The sequence below is a fragment of the Protopterus annectens genome, chromosome 17.part0 (genome assembly GCF_019279795.1).
Source record: "Protopterus annectens isolate FY-2018-M chromosome 17.part0, PAN1.0, whole genome shotgun sequence".
Taxonomy (NCBI): domain Eukaryota; kingdom Metazoa; phylum Chordata; order Ceratodontiformes; family Protopteridae; genus Protopterus; species Protopterus annectens.
This window is the reverse complement of record NC_056751.1, coordinates 403,686,820-403,705,908: the sequence shown is the minus strand read 5'-3', so window position 1 is coordinate 403,705,908 and position 19,089 is coordinate 403,686,820. Positions and strand designations below refer to the sequence as shown.

Below are 19,089 nucleotides of genomic sequence, written 5' to 3'. Positions count from 1 at the left end.
TTTTTTGAATATGCAGACCCACACATTTCTTTTAAAAGTAATGCAGTTTTTGATCCTGAAACAGTATACCTGAAACACCGTTTATATAATGTAGCCTCGCTTTCCCCTTTCCTTTCCTTCCTGCTTCACTACAACTTTAACACATGACAAACAGTGGCTAGTCATGTTTGCTTAAAGGACCAAATTTCCAGCCAATCAACAGCAGTTGCTTTTCACTAACAAACCCTTTAAAGTACATTAGCATATGAAAACAGATAAAAAGGCTGCACAGCTGGCTTCATTACAAGTATAGTCATAGTAGAAAACACCAGAGCTATGGTCGTGTTAGGGCAGCTAATCTTCTGCCTGCTTGTTTCTATCTGCAGCACATCGCATATGCAGGGAGGCACAATGAGTTTCATACCCAAAGCCAAAAACAGAAATGGGACAGTTCAGGTGAGATCCAAAGAACTACGCTCCTCTGCCTGTAACATCTGTATAAGAAATCATGCATGTATACTTATAGTTAGCCATTACATTTTCTTAAATTAGCTGCAGATATCTGTAAATCTGGAAAGGGATTCTTAGTACACTGTGTTTTATTTCCAGGTACAGCTGCAGAAAAGTGTTGAGATATTTTTAAAAGCAAAAAAAAAAAAACAAGGTAGTAACCAAAAAAAGTAATGTCCCCTGCTCAATAAATACTATGTCTGATTATGGAGCAATAAACATAATAGCATTAAAAACTTTGGATTGTATCCTAAAAGTAGTCATGTACTACAGCATACATCAGCAAAGTATTTGCAAAACAACACCTTCTAGAGCAGATTTGAAAAAGCATTTTCTCAGTTTTGTTTGATGGGTAGTAAGAACCTTAATGAATCCAGGAAACATTAAAAATCGAAAGAAAATATAAATCTGTTTTTTTTTCATCTAAGTTCTTCTTTCTAGGATGTATGCCAAATGTATTTGGTAGGCTTCTATTCCCATTTAAAATTAACACTAAAATGTAAAATAATATGATTATTGTCCATCATAACTACTAAAGTACTGAAAATGTGCTGAATGTTTTCAACACATATTGTCTGACAATTCTGTGAAACACAAATATGTATGTGATGCAAGAATAGTGTGTAATACATTTCTTCTTTGGAACATAAACTGTGTGTGGTATGTGCAATGTTTAACACAAGTACGTGTGCAATGCAGAGATAGTGTGCAATTCATGTCATCTCTGAAACATAAGCTGCATTTTGGTATGTGTAATGCTTAGTATTGGCATGTGATCTGTGGTAAATGGTTAACTAATGAAGATCAGCTAGGTTTTAACTATGTGTACATTTGTCTCTGTCACAAGTCATGGACTGTTTTTGAAAAAAAAAGAAAGAAATTCAAGATTCCCATTTTATTTCTACAGGCCATCTTTAGATTCAAAGAATCTTTTAATGGTGCTTGCTCAAGTAAACAATTTAACTGGCCATGTGCTTCTGGAAAGTGTGGTAACCTTACCACCACTCATTTTGATAAAATCTATAGTGATCCTGCAGCGTCGTGGTGCCAGGCTGAAGGAGTCATGGAAGGATCTGTGCCAGATACACCCTTCTCCTTAAAGTAAGTTTGTGAATGGCTAACATAAACTTTACATTCAACTATGATTCTGTGGGTCAAATATGATAATAGCTCAAAAAGATTGTACTGTTGGCAACCCATTATATTTTCTTCCTGTTGTACCCCACTCTTGACATTACTGCTTCAAGCACTATGTTTCCTACTCTGCTTATTATCTCAGATACATAGACAGAAGGATATGTACTGCCCTGTGCAATGTTTTGTCACTCTTTACCAGTACTTTGCATGCCACCCATGTTCTGTTCACAAACTGTATTATACTCAGTGGCACCCAAACCTTCATCAATGAGGTACTGCTGGGCTGCAACATTGCACAGTGCTATACAGTAATAGTTTTTGTGGGAACTCATGTTCTTCACTGAAAATCTGATGCTTGCCAAAGGTTATCCTGCTGCTGTTTTGATAGGGTAACCTACAGGTGGACAATGACTGAACGCCTGATCTTCAATTACCCAAGTTTCAACTGATCGATGAGTGGAGTTCCTCCATAGGAAATCACTATTGGCAAGTTGCGCTGGACGAGATTCCCTTTTGGGGGAATTTCCCCATTCTTCGAGTTGGTGGGACCATGCAGTTGGTATATATAAGTTTAGGGGGAAGGTGGCTTGCCCCCCACCCATATTGGGAGGAGTGGATGGGGTTTATTCTCTTGCAAAAATACTTAAAAAGTGTTTTGCAGCAGGATTTTTTTGGCAATACAGTTCAGTGATTCCAATCCTCAGTGCATTTGCTTCCTACCATATATAGTGGAAGCTGTTGATTGGCTGGAAATGTAGTCCTTTAAGCAAATATAACTGGCCACTATTTCCCATGTGTTAAAGTTGCAATGAAGCAAAAAAAAGGAAAGGAAACAAAGAGGCTAAATTATATAAACACTGTTTCAAATATATTTTTTGATGATGAAAAACAGGATTACTTTTAAAAGACACTTGTGGGTCTGCAGAACTGCTTTACTGGATCAGAGAAACACTTGACAAGCCTCTTGGGGCATACCTGAAAACAGCACATGGACCTGATGGTTTACTCAGTTAAAAATAAAATAAAAATTAGAATCTTGCAAGCCAGTCCAACAAGATCCTGAAGGAAATTATGACGCTCAGCATAAAAATGAAACAGTTTTAGTTATTTCAAAATTAAGATCAAGGGAATTCATTTTAATAACCCTCCTTCATAATGTGTCCTTGAGCACATCACAGTAAATATTGTGGGAAGAAACAGCCAGGGAATTGTTATGGCTAGGCTTGTATAGGCCCTAAGGCTGATAGCCTAGCACCAACCTATGAACCTATGGACCTCTGCTGCTTGCTTTTATTGCAAAACAATTCCACAGTAACAGCAAGTTTAGAGTAAATAACATTAAAGATTTGAATACTGCCAAACAAGAAATGTTGAACAAAGATACTCCTAGAGTTAATGAGAGGTATAATTACACAGTGATATTGTGGCTCTAGTTATGCTGTATTTATCAAAACACTGTTATAATTTAAGAGATGTGAGGAAACAAATACTGATATATTTTGTACAAAAACTGCATTGTTTTTGTAGGAATAGACATATAAATGCAAGGAACAAAATCAGTGCAGGGCCATTTAGTAACAAATGGCCCTGTTTATGAGTATATTTTTACTTCCAAGACAGACTATTGCTTAATTTTCTCAGCATAGCAAACAAACTTGTAATACAGGGGTGAAACAAGATGCAGTAAGGTGGAATCCATCAAGCTCTTATATAAATGAGAAGTGTTTCTGTTAGGTGACGTTATCTTCCAGAAGTAAATTTGTGTACTGAGGTTTTCTTTGGCCAGTAACATGGATACCTCATATTTGTATAAGGGGCAAATGTTAGCAACCAGTATAATATATATGAACAAATAACTTATATTCCAATCATCCAAAGGAGCTAGGACTGAAGAGTCAAGTCTAGAGGATAAGACTAGCACAAAATGTATGTTTGTTTTATAACTTAGTTCTGCATAGCTATGGCAATAAAATAAAGTCAGATAAAAGTGAGGGTCTTAGATTTACAGTTTGAAAAACAAATGTATGCTTCAGGTATGTTTTAATAAGATGGGGGGAATGCATTTGAGTGAGAAGGAGAAGAGGTCCCATTTAGGAGGTACCACTGCGAAGGCAATAGACAAGTGGACGTGTAAAAAGAAGGCAAAGACATTCTGACTCTGGTTACCAAGAACACAAAAAAACAAAAGGCAAGAGTAATATGTTGGCTTTTCAGCCCCCTAAAAAAGAGATAAGGCATGTGTCCTTTGCTAAGCATAAAACAGGGAAAGCAGTCAGAACAGCAAATCCATTTTGCCAAGAAAACATTTGTCAATAGAAATGTCGACTTGCATTGGTAACTGACAGCAGTGATGTATCAAGAGAAACCTTAGAAAGACACACTTATCTGTTACTAGTGTATGTACTGCAGGCAAAACATTCAGTCAAAATGAACAGACTTGCATTCCTTTGTTGTCCACATGGGTTGTAAATGTTTGATCAATCAAAAGTTCAATGTTACAGCTTTCTTCCTTGTTTTGGATCACTTGTAACAAATAACAAAGTAAATGTATGAATTTACTCCAAAGGCAAAAAGAATTCAGAATGGAAGAAGAAGAAAATTGAAGACAAGTATTTAAGATTTATTTTATATATTTATCCTTTGTTGTCTAGCTTTGTCCTACTAAGCTAGTGGCCTTTTTTCAGGGGAGATCCAAGGTGGTATTTGTACTACTAGGGGAAATTTGGCTGGGGTACTGGGGGACTTCCCCTACTCTTTTCAATAGGTATTATGGGGTGTTTTTTATCCACTTGAACTACCTCCATCTCACGTAGATGGAACCTTGGTTTAAGTCTCATACAAAGTGCAACACACTCAAGAGTGCGGCACCCCCTTTTGCTGCAGTGCAGTGTCAGTGATCCAACCATATGGAGTGGGAATAGAACCCACAGACTTCTGATCTCCCAGCACCAAACATGGATGTGCCTCTTTTAAATCAAAGTCAGTAACATTATATGTTGAATATAAATTGTATCAAAATTAAATCTAAATAAAAATTATGCCCTAAAACAAAGACATGACCAAGTTTAATGTTATACTTGCATTTGAATAATAGTGGTGTAAATAAATGTCAGGTGTTTCATCAAGTTTCTTGCAGATTTAATCCTATAGTACAACCACCTCTGTTTAAACTACAAAACAAGATATATTAATTCAGAGTAACTTCCAAACAGCTCATTGTAAAATTATGATTCATCCTTTATGTTTAGCATTACAGCACATTAATATAATTTTATAGCTCCCTGTAAATGCTTAACAGTGTGGCTTACTGCTTGATTTAACATGTTTATTTTTTTTGGATGCTGTGTTTTTGTGCAGTAGCACATGTTTTCTTTCTTCTGGTAAAGCATAGTTCTATACGTATCAGTAATAAAAATTATGAACCTTAGGCAGTTTTATTATGAAATGCCAATCTCCAAAATGCTAAGCAGCTGACATGCTGGAAAATACTGCCTGAAATACAGAAGGCAAAAAATTAATTTTAAGGATTTTTTGTAAGAAGAGAAGTCTCTCATACCCCCCAACTTAAGTATGCCAACTCCATGGTTGCACCAACTTGAAGAAAGGAGAAATCTCTCAAAAGAACAGAATCATTGCTGGTGCACACTTAGAAATTGCAGCAACAAAGATTTCCTATGGAAAGCAGCGATCAACACTGAGTTCTTCAGCCTTTTGTCTTCAGGCTACTGATGCTTGTGGAATTTCACTTTGCCTACCTGTAGAGGAACCACCTCAGATACAATAGTTACCAAACAGCTTTGTTATTATAACAAGCATTACTAATTCAGCATGCACATTATTTCTGTCTTGCTGTACTTTCATACTTGAGAAGTAAAATGTCTGCTATTAGAGTTTTAATGGAGAATGACTATACTACAGCTTTAAGAGGCTTGACTTCTGTAGCAAGGTTCGTCTAGTTAATCATTTGCTAACTATAAAAGTGCAAAGCATCCTCTGATCCAGCCTTGATGGACCTGTTGCAAATCTGCAAAACTAATAGCATCAAAATTGCCTAACCTAGAGACCTAAACCTCATCTGCAACATGAGTGTGATATGTGTCAGGACAGGAATGTGTCTCAGAGATCACCCCTTCTCTGAAACAGGCTTCCCATCCATGTGAAGCAGAGTTCTTTCCTAACCCAATTCAAATGTAACTTGGACAAATGGATGGAGAACTGGAAATTTATCCCTGGTCCGGCACTTATGTCTTTATTAGACAGAGGCAGCCTGTAGAGCACTCATACCCAGGCCTACATATGTTGAAACTTTCAGCTTTTCCAGGTTAGGGGTCGCCACAGCGGAACTCCAGTCCGCTAATGATTGGCAGTAGATTTTTACGTACCGAGTTGTCAGCTCTGACGCACAACCTTCAACGAAGGTACACCCATTCACGCATGTCTCCACACAGAAGACGGTTTAGCGGAGAATCGAACAGGACAACATCTTACTGTGAGGCAACAATGTTACTGCAGCACCATGCCTTAAAATACCCCAGGGTATCAAAACTTGTCAGATACATTTAGGAAGCATGGCTAGGCTTAAAAAAGTCCCCTGAGGTCATTAGCTTTGTAATCACCTATGAAAATATAAGCAAGCTAAACTTGTAGACCATTTTAATAATAGCACAGTAAGTGAGACTAACAATAAAGGCAAAAGCTATATAGATGAAGAATTTGCAGTAGCTAGTCAAACAGAAGCTCTTTGGGAGTTAGAAGGAAATTAATGTTAAGAAGAAACATTTATTAGAAGAAGAATGAAAATACCAAGACTATAACTAGAAATCAGGAGTTGTGAAACACAAACACCAATCATTGTGATGCAAGTTCAAGCATGGGGGTGACCCAGTAGTGCAAGAGATGAATATGAATTAATTTGGGATGTTGCTAGATTGTTACCCTAAGCAATATGCAGTTAACACGAACTTAGGAGGTTGGGGGAGGGAGCTTGGTCAATATGTGCTAAACATTATTTTTGGATGTAGGAGGTGACTCTGGACAATGTCCATTGAGTATAAATTTGGGAGTGGGTAGGGAGTGACCCTGGAAAGAAAGCAATGAAAAGAAATTTGTGATGCTGGAGGGAGTGTTGCCCAACATTTAGCACTGCATATGAATTAAGGATGTTTGAGGAGCAGAGCCTAGAAAACAAACAATAAATATAAGTTTGAAAGGTATGAAGTGGTAGAAAAACAGTACAGCTGCTCATGAGGTAAAGTTCCAACATTTGCATTTTACAGTCTTGGCGTAAAAAATGTTGCAGTATGGTTACTTTTAAATGAAATATCCACCAACGCAGACAAAGACAGAGAAATTTGGTAGTAGAAATCTGAGACTAAACTTTCATAAACATCTTGCAGTCAGTCATAAAGCCTGAAGTATCATTATGCAATTGTCTTAAAAGATCATTATACAGTTGTTAAGTGAACTGACTTCTCCTTTTTTGAATTGCGTGTGTATGGATAGTGTACTTTTTTATTTAGAGAGGTCCCACAAACCTGTAAAAATTAGAAATTCAGAAATGTTAAGAGAAATGATTCAGTAAATTAAAAAAAATAAAGGCTCATCAGATGAAATATAGTGATAACCTTGGCAGTCAGAAATATTTTGTGACGCCACTTTCAGAATGCTGATCTTAAGAATCTACACAAAGAGGTATATAAGGTCCTGCAAATGGAAATTTAAAAAATTGTATAAAAATGATGAATTTTAGGACACAGTAAAGTTACAACAAGTTCTCATAATTAAACATATATTAGTAATACCTTGGGATACAATTTTTAGAAAAGTTACAAGTGCTCATAATTAAACACATATTAGTAATACTTTGAGATACAATTTTTAGAATACTCATCTTATGGGTCTAGATCAGATATTCTGAGACCATCCTACAGTGAGCCTCTCTCAAACCAAAGAAAAGTCTTTGATCCTCCCTACTGACTGAACAGCAGAAAATTATGTTGGATTTTCCCATACAAAAAGCACAAATGCTGCACTGTAAGAATGCAGACCAGCTCCCCGTACACATCTGCACACCTACCTTCACACACATACACACACACACGCACACGCACACACGCACACACACACACACACACACACACACACACACACACACACACACACACACACACACACACACACACACACACATTTCAAATATCTGATTTGTCTTAGTACATTTGCTCTTTAAATTAATTTGAATTTAAATATGCATATGTACTGACCTTATCTTACATTTAACTAAATTCTATATAAGAAATACCAAAATATGTACTGTTTTAAGTACACAGATTTGCTTGGGCCTAACCTAAAATAGGCTTGTGCCTCCCTAAGTTGGTTAGCATCACCAAATGATAAATGTTGATGTCTGAGGTACTATTGTGTAGTTCCATCATAAAAAAGTGATTTCTTTGTGTACATGAAAAAGTGCTTCTTATTCAAATATAGAATAAGTATAAACTGCACATGAGGTGAAGTCCCTTTGATGGCATTTTACAAATCTAGTGTAAAAATGTTGACCTTTACTAATGTTAAAAGTAAAAAGTAAAAAATGCACCAAGATAACAAACAGCAAAACGTTTAATCACAGCAAAGGACAAAGTGGTAAGCACTTTCACAACTAAAGTTGCTTCATCAGAGACCACAGTAAAAAATGCACAGGTTTAAATAGAGATTCTAAAATGCCAATTAATCAATAAAAATCACACAATGATTAAGTAGCAGTGAAAAACAATTAAGCCTCATGCTCAAACTAAAAAAAAGCATTGCTTAAAAAGCTAGTTAAATACATTAGACTAATTTTGAAAGAACTTAGCTAATCTTAATGCTTAGCCTAATGTATTTAACTATCTTTTAGTTTCCAAGTATTCTATTTAACTTTTTCCTGCCTAGTATTTTTCCATGAATAAAGAACAAAAAACAACCTGCCAAAAAGAGAACACCCACTGAAACGTCTCCAAAGAACTGTAGACAAATAATGTAAAATAAAACAGAGACGCAGACAGCTGTAAAATCCAGGATAGGCCTTTACTGAGTGCAAAACACAAGTGTTTTCACAATCTAGCTTCTTCAGGTGTAACAAAGCACTTAAAACAGACACACCTATATACTCACTGCATATCACATGTCTGAAGTCATATGACTAAGCATCACTAAAGCAAATCCTTTAAAGCTATACTAACATGAATTATATTCTAACTAGATGTAAAAGACAATATTTATACAAGACAATAATAAAAATTACAATGACAAAAAATACTATATTCCTTCCTAAATAAATACATATAAATATATAAACATTATATATCAATAAATAATATATTTTAATAACCAATTCCTAACCTGCAAAAAACAAATAAATAATTCATATGTCAAAGTTTCATATATAAAAACACATATACATAAACCGATGACTTTATCTGTGAAGAGGCCTCATTTTAAGTTTCGGTCTCAGGGGAATACATTCATTTAGGCCATGTCCTTCTGTACCCATCAATTTAGTTATCCACATGGCTTCTACACTTTCTGTCCTGTTGCAGATATCTCCCCTTCTTATATTCTCCTGCAACACGGCTATGACTCTGAATCTACAAATGTGGGTCATATCAGTATTCATAACGTGTCTGGCTAAAGCATTCACCTTATTACCCTTCCTAATATTATAGACATGCTCTCTGATGCGTTCCTTTAAACTCCTATCTGTCTTCCCAACATAGAATTTGGCACATACACAGCAATTGGCTAAGTAAACTACATGTCGGCTTAGACAGTCAGCTCTAATGTCAAAATGAAAATCTCGATCCAAATCTGGATGGTAAAAGCGATCACTAGTGTCTATATACTGGCACCAATTGCAACTGCCACAAGGTCTCGTCCCTCCTCTACCATTGCTCATCTGCCCATCTCTTGGATAACACAGTCTCCTCTTCAGAGATCTATTGTTCCTGAAACTAAATCTGGGTACTGTGTCCACCAAGCCAGCTACCTCATGATCAGTCAGCAGAATTTGCCAATGTTTCTTAACTATTTCAGTGTACTTGTGTACATCAGCGGTGTATTTCAAGGACATCCTAAGTTTATAATTGGTGGATGCCTCTTGTCTTTCACTTCCATAATTAAACTTCCTTGAAAAATATGGCATGGCTTGATCTTTTCTCCTACCTACTGCTTGCAGTACATATTTCCTGAGAGTATTATCATTGTATCCCCTGTCTCCCAAATACACCATCACTTTCTCCACTTCCTTGCTGAAGTCCTCATCTCTCACATTGAGCCTAGAGGCTCTCATCACTTGATTGGTTATTACATTTTTAATAATATGTGGTGGATGCACGCTGCTCCTATGCAATAAATGATTTACATGGCAGTCCTTCCTGTATCGTTTGGTGTACACTCCACCTTCAATACATTTAACTATCTCCACATCCAAAAAATCCATATTATTTTTTGAAGACCTATGAGTAAATTGTAAAAACGATGTGCTCATGTTTATAAATTCTAAAAAATCAGATAGCTGCTGTTCACTGCCTCCCCACACAATAAAGACATCATCTACAAATCTACGGTAAAAAGGGAGTAAATGAATATAAGGACCTTTCAAAATATATGAATCTTCCCATTTGACCATGACTGCATTGGCGTAGCTATTGGCACAAGATGTGCCCATAGCTACGCCGCTGCATTGCCTGTAGAACTGCTCATCAAATAAAAATAAATTATGCTCTAAAACCAACCCCAACAATGTGAGTAACAAACGTATCTTCTCTGGTGTATATTCCGTATACACCTCTAAAAAGTCCTTCACTGCTGCCAATCCTACTGCATTCGGAATGACAGTAAATAAGGACACGACATCTAATGTGACAAACATTATATTGGAATCATACTCTTCAACAAACTCATATAAATCCCTTAAAAAGTGTTCCGTGTCTTTGAGAACGTACTTATTGCTGTCTAAAACAGGTCTCAAGTGTTTATCTACAAAAATCGAGACTGGTTCAGTACACCAACCTCTGCTAGAGACAATAGGTCTCATTGGAGGGTTGACAACTGATTTATGCACTTTTGGAAGGCCTTGCAATATGGGTATAGTGGGTTTATGTACCAAAAAATATTCCAAAAGTTTCTCATCTATCATACCATTTGTAAATAGCCCTTCCAATACCATACGTACTCTTGAAATATAACCTGATACCTGTTCAACTCCTATTATTTCGTAAGAAGAGTCATTCTTTAGACTGGCAGATATACTATTTTTATAACTATCTCTATCTAACACCACTATGAGACCCCCTTTGTCTGCTGGTCTCACAATAATTTGTTCATTCCTTTCTAATTCTAATAACGCTTCTCTTTCCTGTCGTGTCATATTCTGCTTTAAATTATTGTGTGGCTTAAATCCCTGTTTAACATTAGCCTCATATATATCTCGTATGCACAATTTCTCAAAAGCATTGACTAAAACATTACTATTAGGCATGAAAGAGCTGGGTTTGGAAAACCCTACACATTTGCTATTAGCGTCTGCATTATCTTTATACAAAGGTTTCAAGTTTAAATTTCTGGCAAACATCTTAATGTCCAAAATAACTTCTGCATAGCAGGAGTAACTCTTAGGGATAAACGATAGCCCTTTACATAAGACAGATAAATGATAGTCATTCAATAAAAATTTAGATAAATTCAACACTAAGTTCTTTTGTTGTTCATGAATGCCTTTTTTATACTCATCTGATTTTCTTGAGGTTGTTCCCATTTCCTCTTGCCCCTCGTAGTGCTTCTCCCTCTCGACTGTTCTCTGTTGGACTTGAAGCCATACGTTTTCATCGGCAGCGGAAAGTCTATGTTGTACTGTTGTAAAAAATCCCCAGGCAAAGAATCTCCTAAACCATTTCGTTCTTCATGATGAATTTGTGCCGTCGTAACAATGACCTTCCTCCTCACTCCCTGGTCAACTTGCCCAGTTGTAACATCATCATTGCTCACTGCTGGATTAATCTCTGTCATCTCCGCCATATTCGTGCTTCCCCTCGTGTCTGGGTCCGTCATCACCGGTGTTACCACTTCCGTCCTGGTGGCTGACGTCATCACTTCCGATCTATGTGACGGATCAGTAGAATCACTCTCCCTTGTCTCTCGTTCATCCCTGGGCCACATGAAAATATTCCCTGTATGGAAATCGCCTCTATCTCTAATTATTTTCCCCACCTTCACTTTCTGTAGTTTGTTTTCATAATGTAACAAGGAGCCCATAATTTCTTCCATATATTCATCTATAACCTTAACTGGAAAGTTATTGAACAATCTCTTATAAAGTACATTGATGTTACCCACGGAGTTAGCCATCTCTCTCTCGGCCGCTGAGATTAATGCACGCAAATACCCAAAACTGGCTTGTAAATTAATCCTCTGCCATTCTTCTAGTAACTGATTGTCCCCATTATGAAATGAGGGCATTTTGAGTATGCGTAATCCTCGAGGTATGATCTGTTCTCTTAAACATACCTCGAGATGATATTTCTCAAATTGGCTCCTTTTTAACTTATACAGTTCTTTTTCTAGGGCAAACAGTTCAGTTTTTAGTGCTATAACATCGTATGAGACACTGTTGGTGTTGTCCAGAACCATAGCAGAACAATTCATAAGTGGATTTTCCTTCTTATTAATATCAGTCAAATAGTTGTCTAGCTTCTTACTGTATACTCTCTCCAAGGGTGTAGAATTGGTAGTATCCAAGGTAATAATGTCTTCAGCCATCTTAGTGGGTTCTCTGGCAGCCAAAACTGACTAAAGAACAAAACAACCTGCCAAAAAGAGAACACCCACTGAAACGTCTCCAAAGAACTGTAGACAAATAATGTAAAATAAAACAGAGACGCAGACAGCTGTAAAATCCAGGATAGGCCTTTACTGAGTGCAAAACACAAGCGCTTTCACAATCTAGCTTCTTCAGGTGTAACAAAGCACTTAAAACAGACACACCTATATACTCACTGCATATCACATGTCTGAAGTCATATGACTAAGCATCACTAAAGCAAATCCTTTAAAGCTATACTAACATGAATTATATTCTAACTAACTAGATGTAAAAGACAGTATTTATACAAGACAATGATAAAAATTACGATGACAAAAAATACTATATTCCTTCCTAAATAATCCACCACATATTTTTAAAAATGTAATAACCAATCAAGTGATGAGAGCCTCTAGGCTCAATGTGAGAGATGAGGACTTCAGCAAGGAAGTGGAGAAAGTGATGGTGTATTTGGGAGACAGGGGATACAATGATAATACTCTTAGGAAATATGTACCGCAAGCAGTAGGTAGGAGAAAAGATCAAGCCATGCCATATTTTTCAAGGAAGTTTAATCATGGAAGTGAAAGACAAGAGGCATCCACCAATTATAAACTTAGGATGTCCTTGAAATACACCGCTGATGTACACAAGTACACTGACATAGTTAAGAAACATTGGCAAATTCTGCTGACTGATCATGAGGTAGCTGGCTTGGTGGACACAGTACCCAGATTTAGTTTCAGGAACAATAGATCTCTGAAGAGGAGACTCTGTTATCCGAGAGATGGGCAGATGAGCAATGGTAGACGAGGGACGAGACCTTGTGGCAGTTGCAATTGGTGCCAGTATATAGACACTAGTGATCGTTTTTACCATCCAGATTTGGATCGAGATTTTCATTTTGACATTAGAGCTGACTGTCTGAGCCGACATGTAGTTTACTTAGCCAATTGCTGTGTATGTGCCAAATTCTATGTTGGGAAGACAGATAGGAGTTTAAAGGAACGCATCAGAGAGCATGTCTATAATATTAGGAAGGGTAATAAGGTGAATGCTTTAGCCAGACACGTTTTGAATACTGATATGACCCACATTTTTAGATTCAGAGTCATAGCCGTGTTGCAGGAGAATATAAGAAGGGGAGATATCTGCAACTGGACAGGAAGTGTAGAAGCCATGTGGATAACTAAATTGATGGGTACAGAAGGACATGGCCTAAATGAATGTATTCCCCTGAGACCGAAACTTAAAATGAGGCCTCTTCGCAGATAAAGTCATAGGTTTATGTATATGTGTTTTTATATATGAAACTTTGACATATGAATTATTTATTTGTTTTTTGCAGGTTAGGAATTGGATATTAAAATATACTATTTATTGATATATAATGTTTATATATTTATATGTATTTATTTAGGAAGGAATATAGTATTTTTTGTCATCGTAATTTTTATCATTGTCTTGTATAAATATTGTCTTTTACATCTAGTTAGTTAGAATATAATTCATGTTAGTATAGCTTTAAAGGATTTGCTTTAGTGATGCTTAGTCATATGACTTCAGACATGTGATATGCAGTGAGTATATAGGTGTGTCTGTTTTAAGTGCTTTGTTACACCTGAAGAAGCTAGATTGTGAAAGCGCTTGTATTTTGCACTCAGTAAAGGCCTATCCTGGATTTTACAGCTGTCTGGGTCTCTGTTTTATTTTATAGTATTTTTCCATGTTTTATAATGATTTTATAAGTTTTTTAAGTGCTTTCTCATGTATAGTATTTGATTCCTTCTTGTACAATGTTTTTAAGCAATGTTTTTAAGCAATGCTTTTTTTAGTTTGAGCATGACGCTTAATTGTTTTTCACTGCTACTTAATCATTGTGTGATTTTTATTGATTAATTGGCATTTTAGAATCTCTATTTAAACCTGTGCATTTTTTACTGTGGTGTCTGATGAAGCAACTTTAGTTGTGAAAGTGCTTACCACTTTGTACTTTGCTGTGATTAAACGTTTTGCTGTGTGTTATCTTGGTGCATTTTTTACTTTTTACCTTTCATTTGGATTTATTTCTGCACCAAGGTTTTACCCAACACGGTTTCTTTGGTTTTCTCTTTACTAAAGTTACCAGGGAATATTTATGAAATTAAACACAGGCAGTTAATTATACAGCCAAACTGGAGGGCAAGCTCTCTCAACCCAAGACTGGAACAGCCAGTCAGAAGGAGAAGGGAACCACTTGCACCACACAATCAGTATCACATAGACCAATCGTATCTGCACCAACAAACAGGACACATAAACACACAAAGACATACGTGGAGGCTCTAAATAAAAATCTGCCAAAGCAGCAGAAACCTCCAAAGCAGACCTCCAAGCAATCGCTACCCCAAAACAATATTCACGTATCACATACTTCACAAAGTCTGTGTGCCACACAATCGCAGCCCTTAAGGCTAAATAATGCACCAAATACACTAGTAATAGGAGACTCTATTGTCAGGCACACTGACGTCCCGCTCACCAGACTGAACAAGGAGAAGGTCACTGTAAGTTGCCTGTCAGGTACCAGGATCTGCCACATAACACAAGCACTCAGGTCACTCCAAAGCAAGTACAAATATGACTCTGTCATTGTCCATGTTGGTGTGAATGACCTGAAATGTACCTCCCTGGACTACATGAAAAGAAACATAGAGGAGATCTCTGATCATGTAGCCCAGGCCGGTATGACCCTGACCCTGAGTAGCATTTTGCCCTCACCAAGAATGATGCCACAGTATAAAGACAAAATGATCAATTTTAACAACTGGCTAAACTATTGGTGTCATTCAAAGGGGATCCAGTGTCTGTCAGCCTGGGATTACATGCTTGACAAGCCACGTTGCTTCACTAGAGACGGCTTTCACCTGTCACCCTTGGGCTTTTGAATACTGGCTAAGGCTCTTGCCACCCCCATAGTGCCTTTTTTACGCAAGACTCAAAAGACAAACCCACCTCCATAGACAACACAAGAAATAAAAAACTGAGGGTAATGCTACTCAATGCCAGAAGTCTAAACCTCAAAATGCACACACTCGAGGCACTCCTCAGTATGGAGAAAAACGATATCTGTGCCGTAACGGAAACCTGGTTCAAGGCTCCAGAGAGCACCCCAGCACTACCAGGCTATAACTCTTACCATACCTTTCGGCCCCAGAATCCGGACTGAAATACAAAAGGCGGGGGTGTATCCATCTTCATCAAGGATACCCATACCTCCAGGTTAGTGGCACTGCACGAGGCCTCGGAGAGCATCCATGTGCAACTAACAGTAGGCAAAACTGATTTTCAGTTTGTAGCTTGCTACAGATCACCCACCTTGTCTCAGGAGCCCTCTCGGCATTCCTGAGAACATTGGAGAATATGAAGGTCTCACCAAACACCATGATATTGGGTGATTTCAACTACCCAAACATTGACTGGGGAAACTACTCAAGTCCCAACTCCCTTGCCCAATGTTTCCTAGAATTTATAAACTCTAACGCCCTGGAGCAACTGGTCACCACTCCCACAAGAGGTGACAACATATTGGACCTGGTCATCACCAACATGGGGGATCAATGTTTCACACCAGAGGTAAATCCCTCATTGGTAAGATCAGACCATAAACTAATCGCACTGGATATCCACATCCCTACCCCACCCCCAGCCAAGGAAACCACTGTGAAAAATTTCTCAAAAGCAAACTTCACACTTCTCAAGACAGAGGTAGAATGTTTCAAAGCCCCCGGGCTAATGGAAAATGCTGCCCAAACCGCAGTATCCTTTACAAATGCATTCTATGAGCACCTGCAGAAATGCATGGATCAAGCCATCCCAAGTAAATCCAAGACTCATTCCTCCAAAAAGAAGAGACCAGTCTGGTGCACCCCGGCCACAAATAAGCTATACAACAGAAGGAGGAAACTGCTACATGATAGAGCAAAATCCCAAAAAGGGAAGGCATCCCTGATCAGTATTAGCAAGAAACTACGATCCCTCATAAAATCATCCAAGGCCAGCTTCAAAAGAAAAATCACCAAAGACTCTAAAGATAATCACAAAGCCTTCTTTAGCTATGTCAAGAATCTAGGTGGCAACTCTCAGATTTGCTCTGAGCTGGTGCAAAATGGCAAAAAATACACTGAACCCACTGACATTGCCAACATCCTGGCTGACAGGTTCAGTGCAAACTTTACCCCCCTCACCCCCAAAAGGGCCCGTGTCCATCCCAGAAGAATGTAGACCCCCAGACATCACAGCCACACAGGTGAAAACAGCCCTCTCCAAAGCCAAAAACACAGCATCAATGGGACCGGATGGTATCCCAGGCTGCATCTTACACATGCTCCAAAAAGGACTAAACCCTCACATAAATTCACTGTTCAAACTCAGCCTTACTACAGGATATGTACCCAAAGAATGGCATACAGCAACAGTTAACCCGCTCCACAAAGGTGGTGCCACAACGGATCCCGGGAACTATCGCCCTATAAGCCTGACTAGCCTGGTCTACAAGGCTATGGAGCGCATCATCATGAATCTCATAAACAAAGACATTGGGAACCTCCAGACACTGGACCCTACCCAATTTGGCTTTGTTAAAGGCAGATCTTGCCTCTTAAAACTAGTAGACGTCTTTGAAACAGTTACTAAGGCCATAGACAAGTGAAAAGTAGTCCACACAGCCTAACTGGACCTCGCAAAAGCCTTCGACACAATACCCTACTCTGGCATTATAGATAAGCTCACCAGCTTGAACATTAACCTCTGTGTCGCGAGATGGGTTGCAAACTGGCTCATGGATAGAACTCACATGGTCAGAGTTGCGGGTGCCATGTCTGACTCCAAACCGGTTACAAATGGCATCCCACAGGGCTCAGTCCTGGGATCCCTCTTGTTCGGTATATACTTTTCTGAGGTACAGGCAAGCATGGGAGGACTATGGCTGATCAAGTTCATAGATTATTGGGAGCCATAATCAACTCTCCGGCTGACACAGACATCCTCCAGAAGGGTCTTACAGAGACGAATACCTGGTGTCAGAACCATGGCCTCAAGCTAAATGCCAAAAAGTGCATAGTCATCTCCTTTGGGAAAAACAAAGTGCCCACAAACTACCACATAGGTGGTAATCCACTAAGTACGGAAAATGTAATTAGGGATCTGGGGACCCAAGTAGACAGAAACTCTCCTTTGATAATCACATTGCCAAAGTGGTTAGAAAAACTTCTATATAGCCCACCTAATCATGAAAGGGTTCACATCTAGATCAAGAGAGGTCATTGTGCCCCTCTACTCATCCCTCATCAGGCCCATAATAGAGTACAATGCCCAATTTGGGATGTACCTTACCCGACACCTACAACAGCTGGAAAGACCCCAGAAGTACCTCACCAAGAGGATCGTGGGTCTCAAACAGATGCCCTATGCAGCTCAACTAAAGAAACTCCAGCTCTACTCAGTTGCTTACCGCCTACTCAGAGGTGATCTCTGCCTGACGTGCAAGGCCATGTCTAATCTGGAATTAATGGACATGCTCCACCACAAGAAAACTAAATCCCTTAGAGCTACATGTTCCAGTGATTTAAACCTCAGCACAACAATAAATAGGACAAGCTGGAGGGATAGATTCATATCCCAGAGCCCCTCACTGACTCTCTTCAAGAGAAATCTTGATGAGTGGATGGGAAATCGTAACTTTACTCCTGGGATCACTTCTATGGCCCTGCTGGACATAGGGTCAGGAATCTAATCAAATCTAAAAGGGAGACGAAAGCCAACACATTCTGGCTAGGCTTATAAATGCCATAGAGCAGATAGCCTAGTACATACCTATGAACCAATGAAACTATACATTTCTTGGCATTGAGCTTGAGCTCATGGCTCTGGCACCACGCATCTGTTTCTGCAAGGCCCTTTTGTAGAGTATCCACATCATTTGGGGATTCAATAATGGCTCCCAGTTTGCAGTCATCTGTGAACTTTGTTAGCCAGAGTCCCTTAATTTTGGCCTGTACTTCAAAGAAGTAGTTGCCAAACAAGAGAGGTCCCAGGACTGAACCCTGAGGTACTCCACTTGCACTTGTCTGGAGCTGGATTTGGAGTCAGCTACTTTTACAGTGTGGGTTCTGTCAGTAAGCCAGTTGACAAACCATCAAATGACATAGTGATTAATGCCCAGCTTAGTAAGTGTATCTATGATTCCAAAGTGGGGGATGGTGTCAAAGGCCTTGGCGAGGTCCAGATAGGCTGTGTGGACTGCCTTGCCCTCGTCCATGGCTCTGGAGACTGATGTGAAGAAGTCAATCAGGTTCAGGAGACAAGATCAGCCCTTCACGAACCCAAACTGGGTGGGGTCCAGTGTTTGAGGGTGCCAATGTCTTTGTTTATAAGTTCCACGATAATACGTTCCATGGCCTTGCAGATCAGGCTCATCAGATTGATGGGGCGGTAGATCCCAGGATCCAAGGTGAATCCCCCCTTGTGGAGTGGGATAACTGTAGCTGTGCGCCACTCAATGGGCACGAAGCCTGAGGTGAGGGTATAATTAAACATGACACTTAGGTGAGGTGCCAGTTCATTTTGCAGTTCATGTAGTACGCAGC

General features: G+C 38.7%; 1 protein-coding gene across 1 annotated transcript in view; it reads left to right on the top strand.

Moving 5' to 3' along the window:
* The first annotated feature begins 276 nt into the window (after positions 1-276).
* The window catches only part of LOC122791765, a 373,623-nt gene continuing 354,810 nt past the window's right edge, over positions 277-19,089 (top strand). Inside the window, exons 1-2 of the mRNA XM_044059689.1 lie at positions 277-435; positions 1,397-1,590. Coding sequence (XP_043915624.1) covers positions 316-435; positions 1,397-1,590 — 314 coding nt within the window. The 5' untranslated portion in view covers positions 277-315. The remainder of the gene's footprint in view (positions 436-1,396; positions 1,591-19,089) is intronic.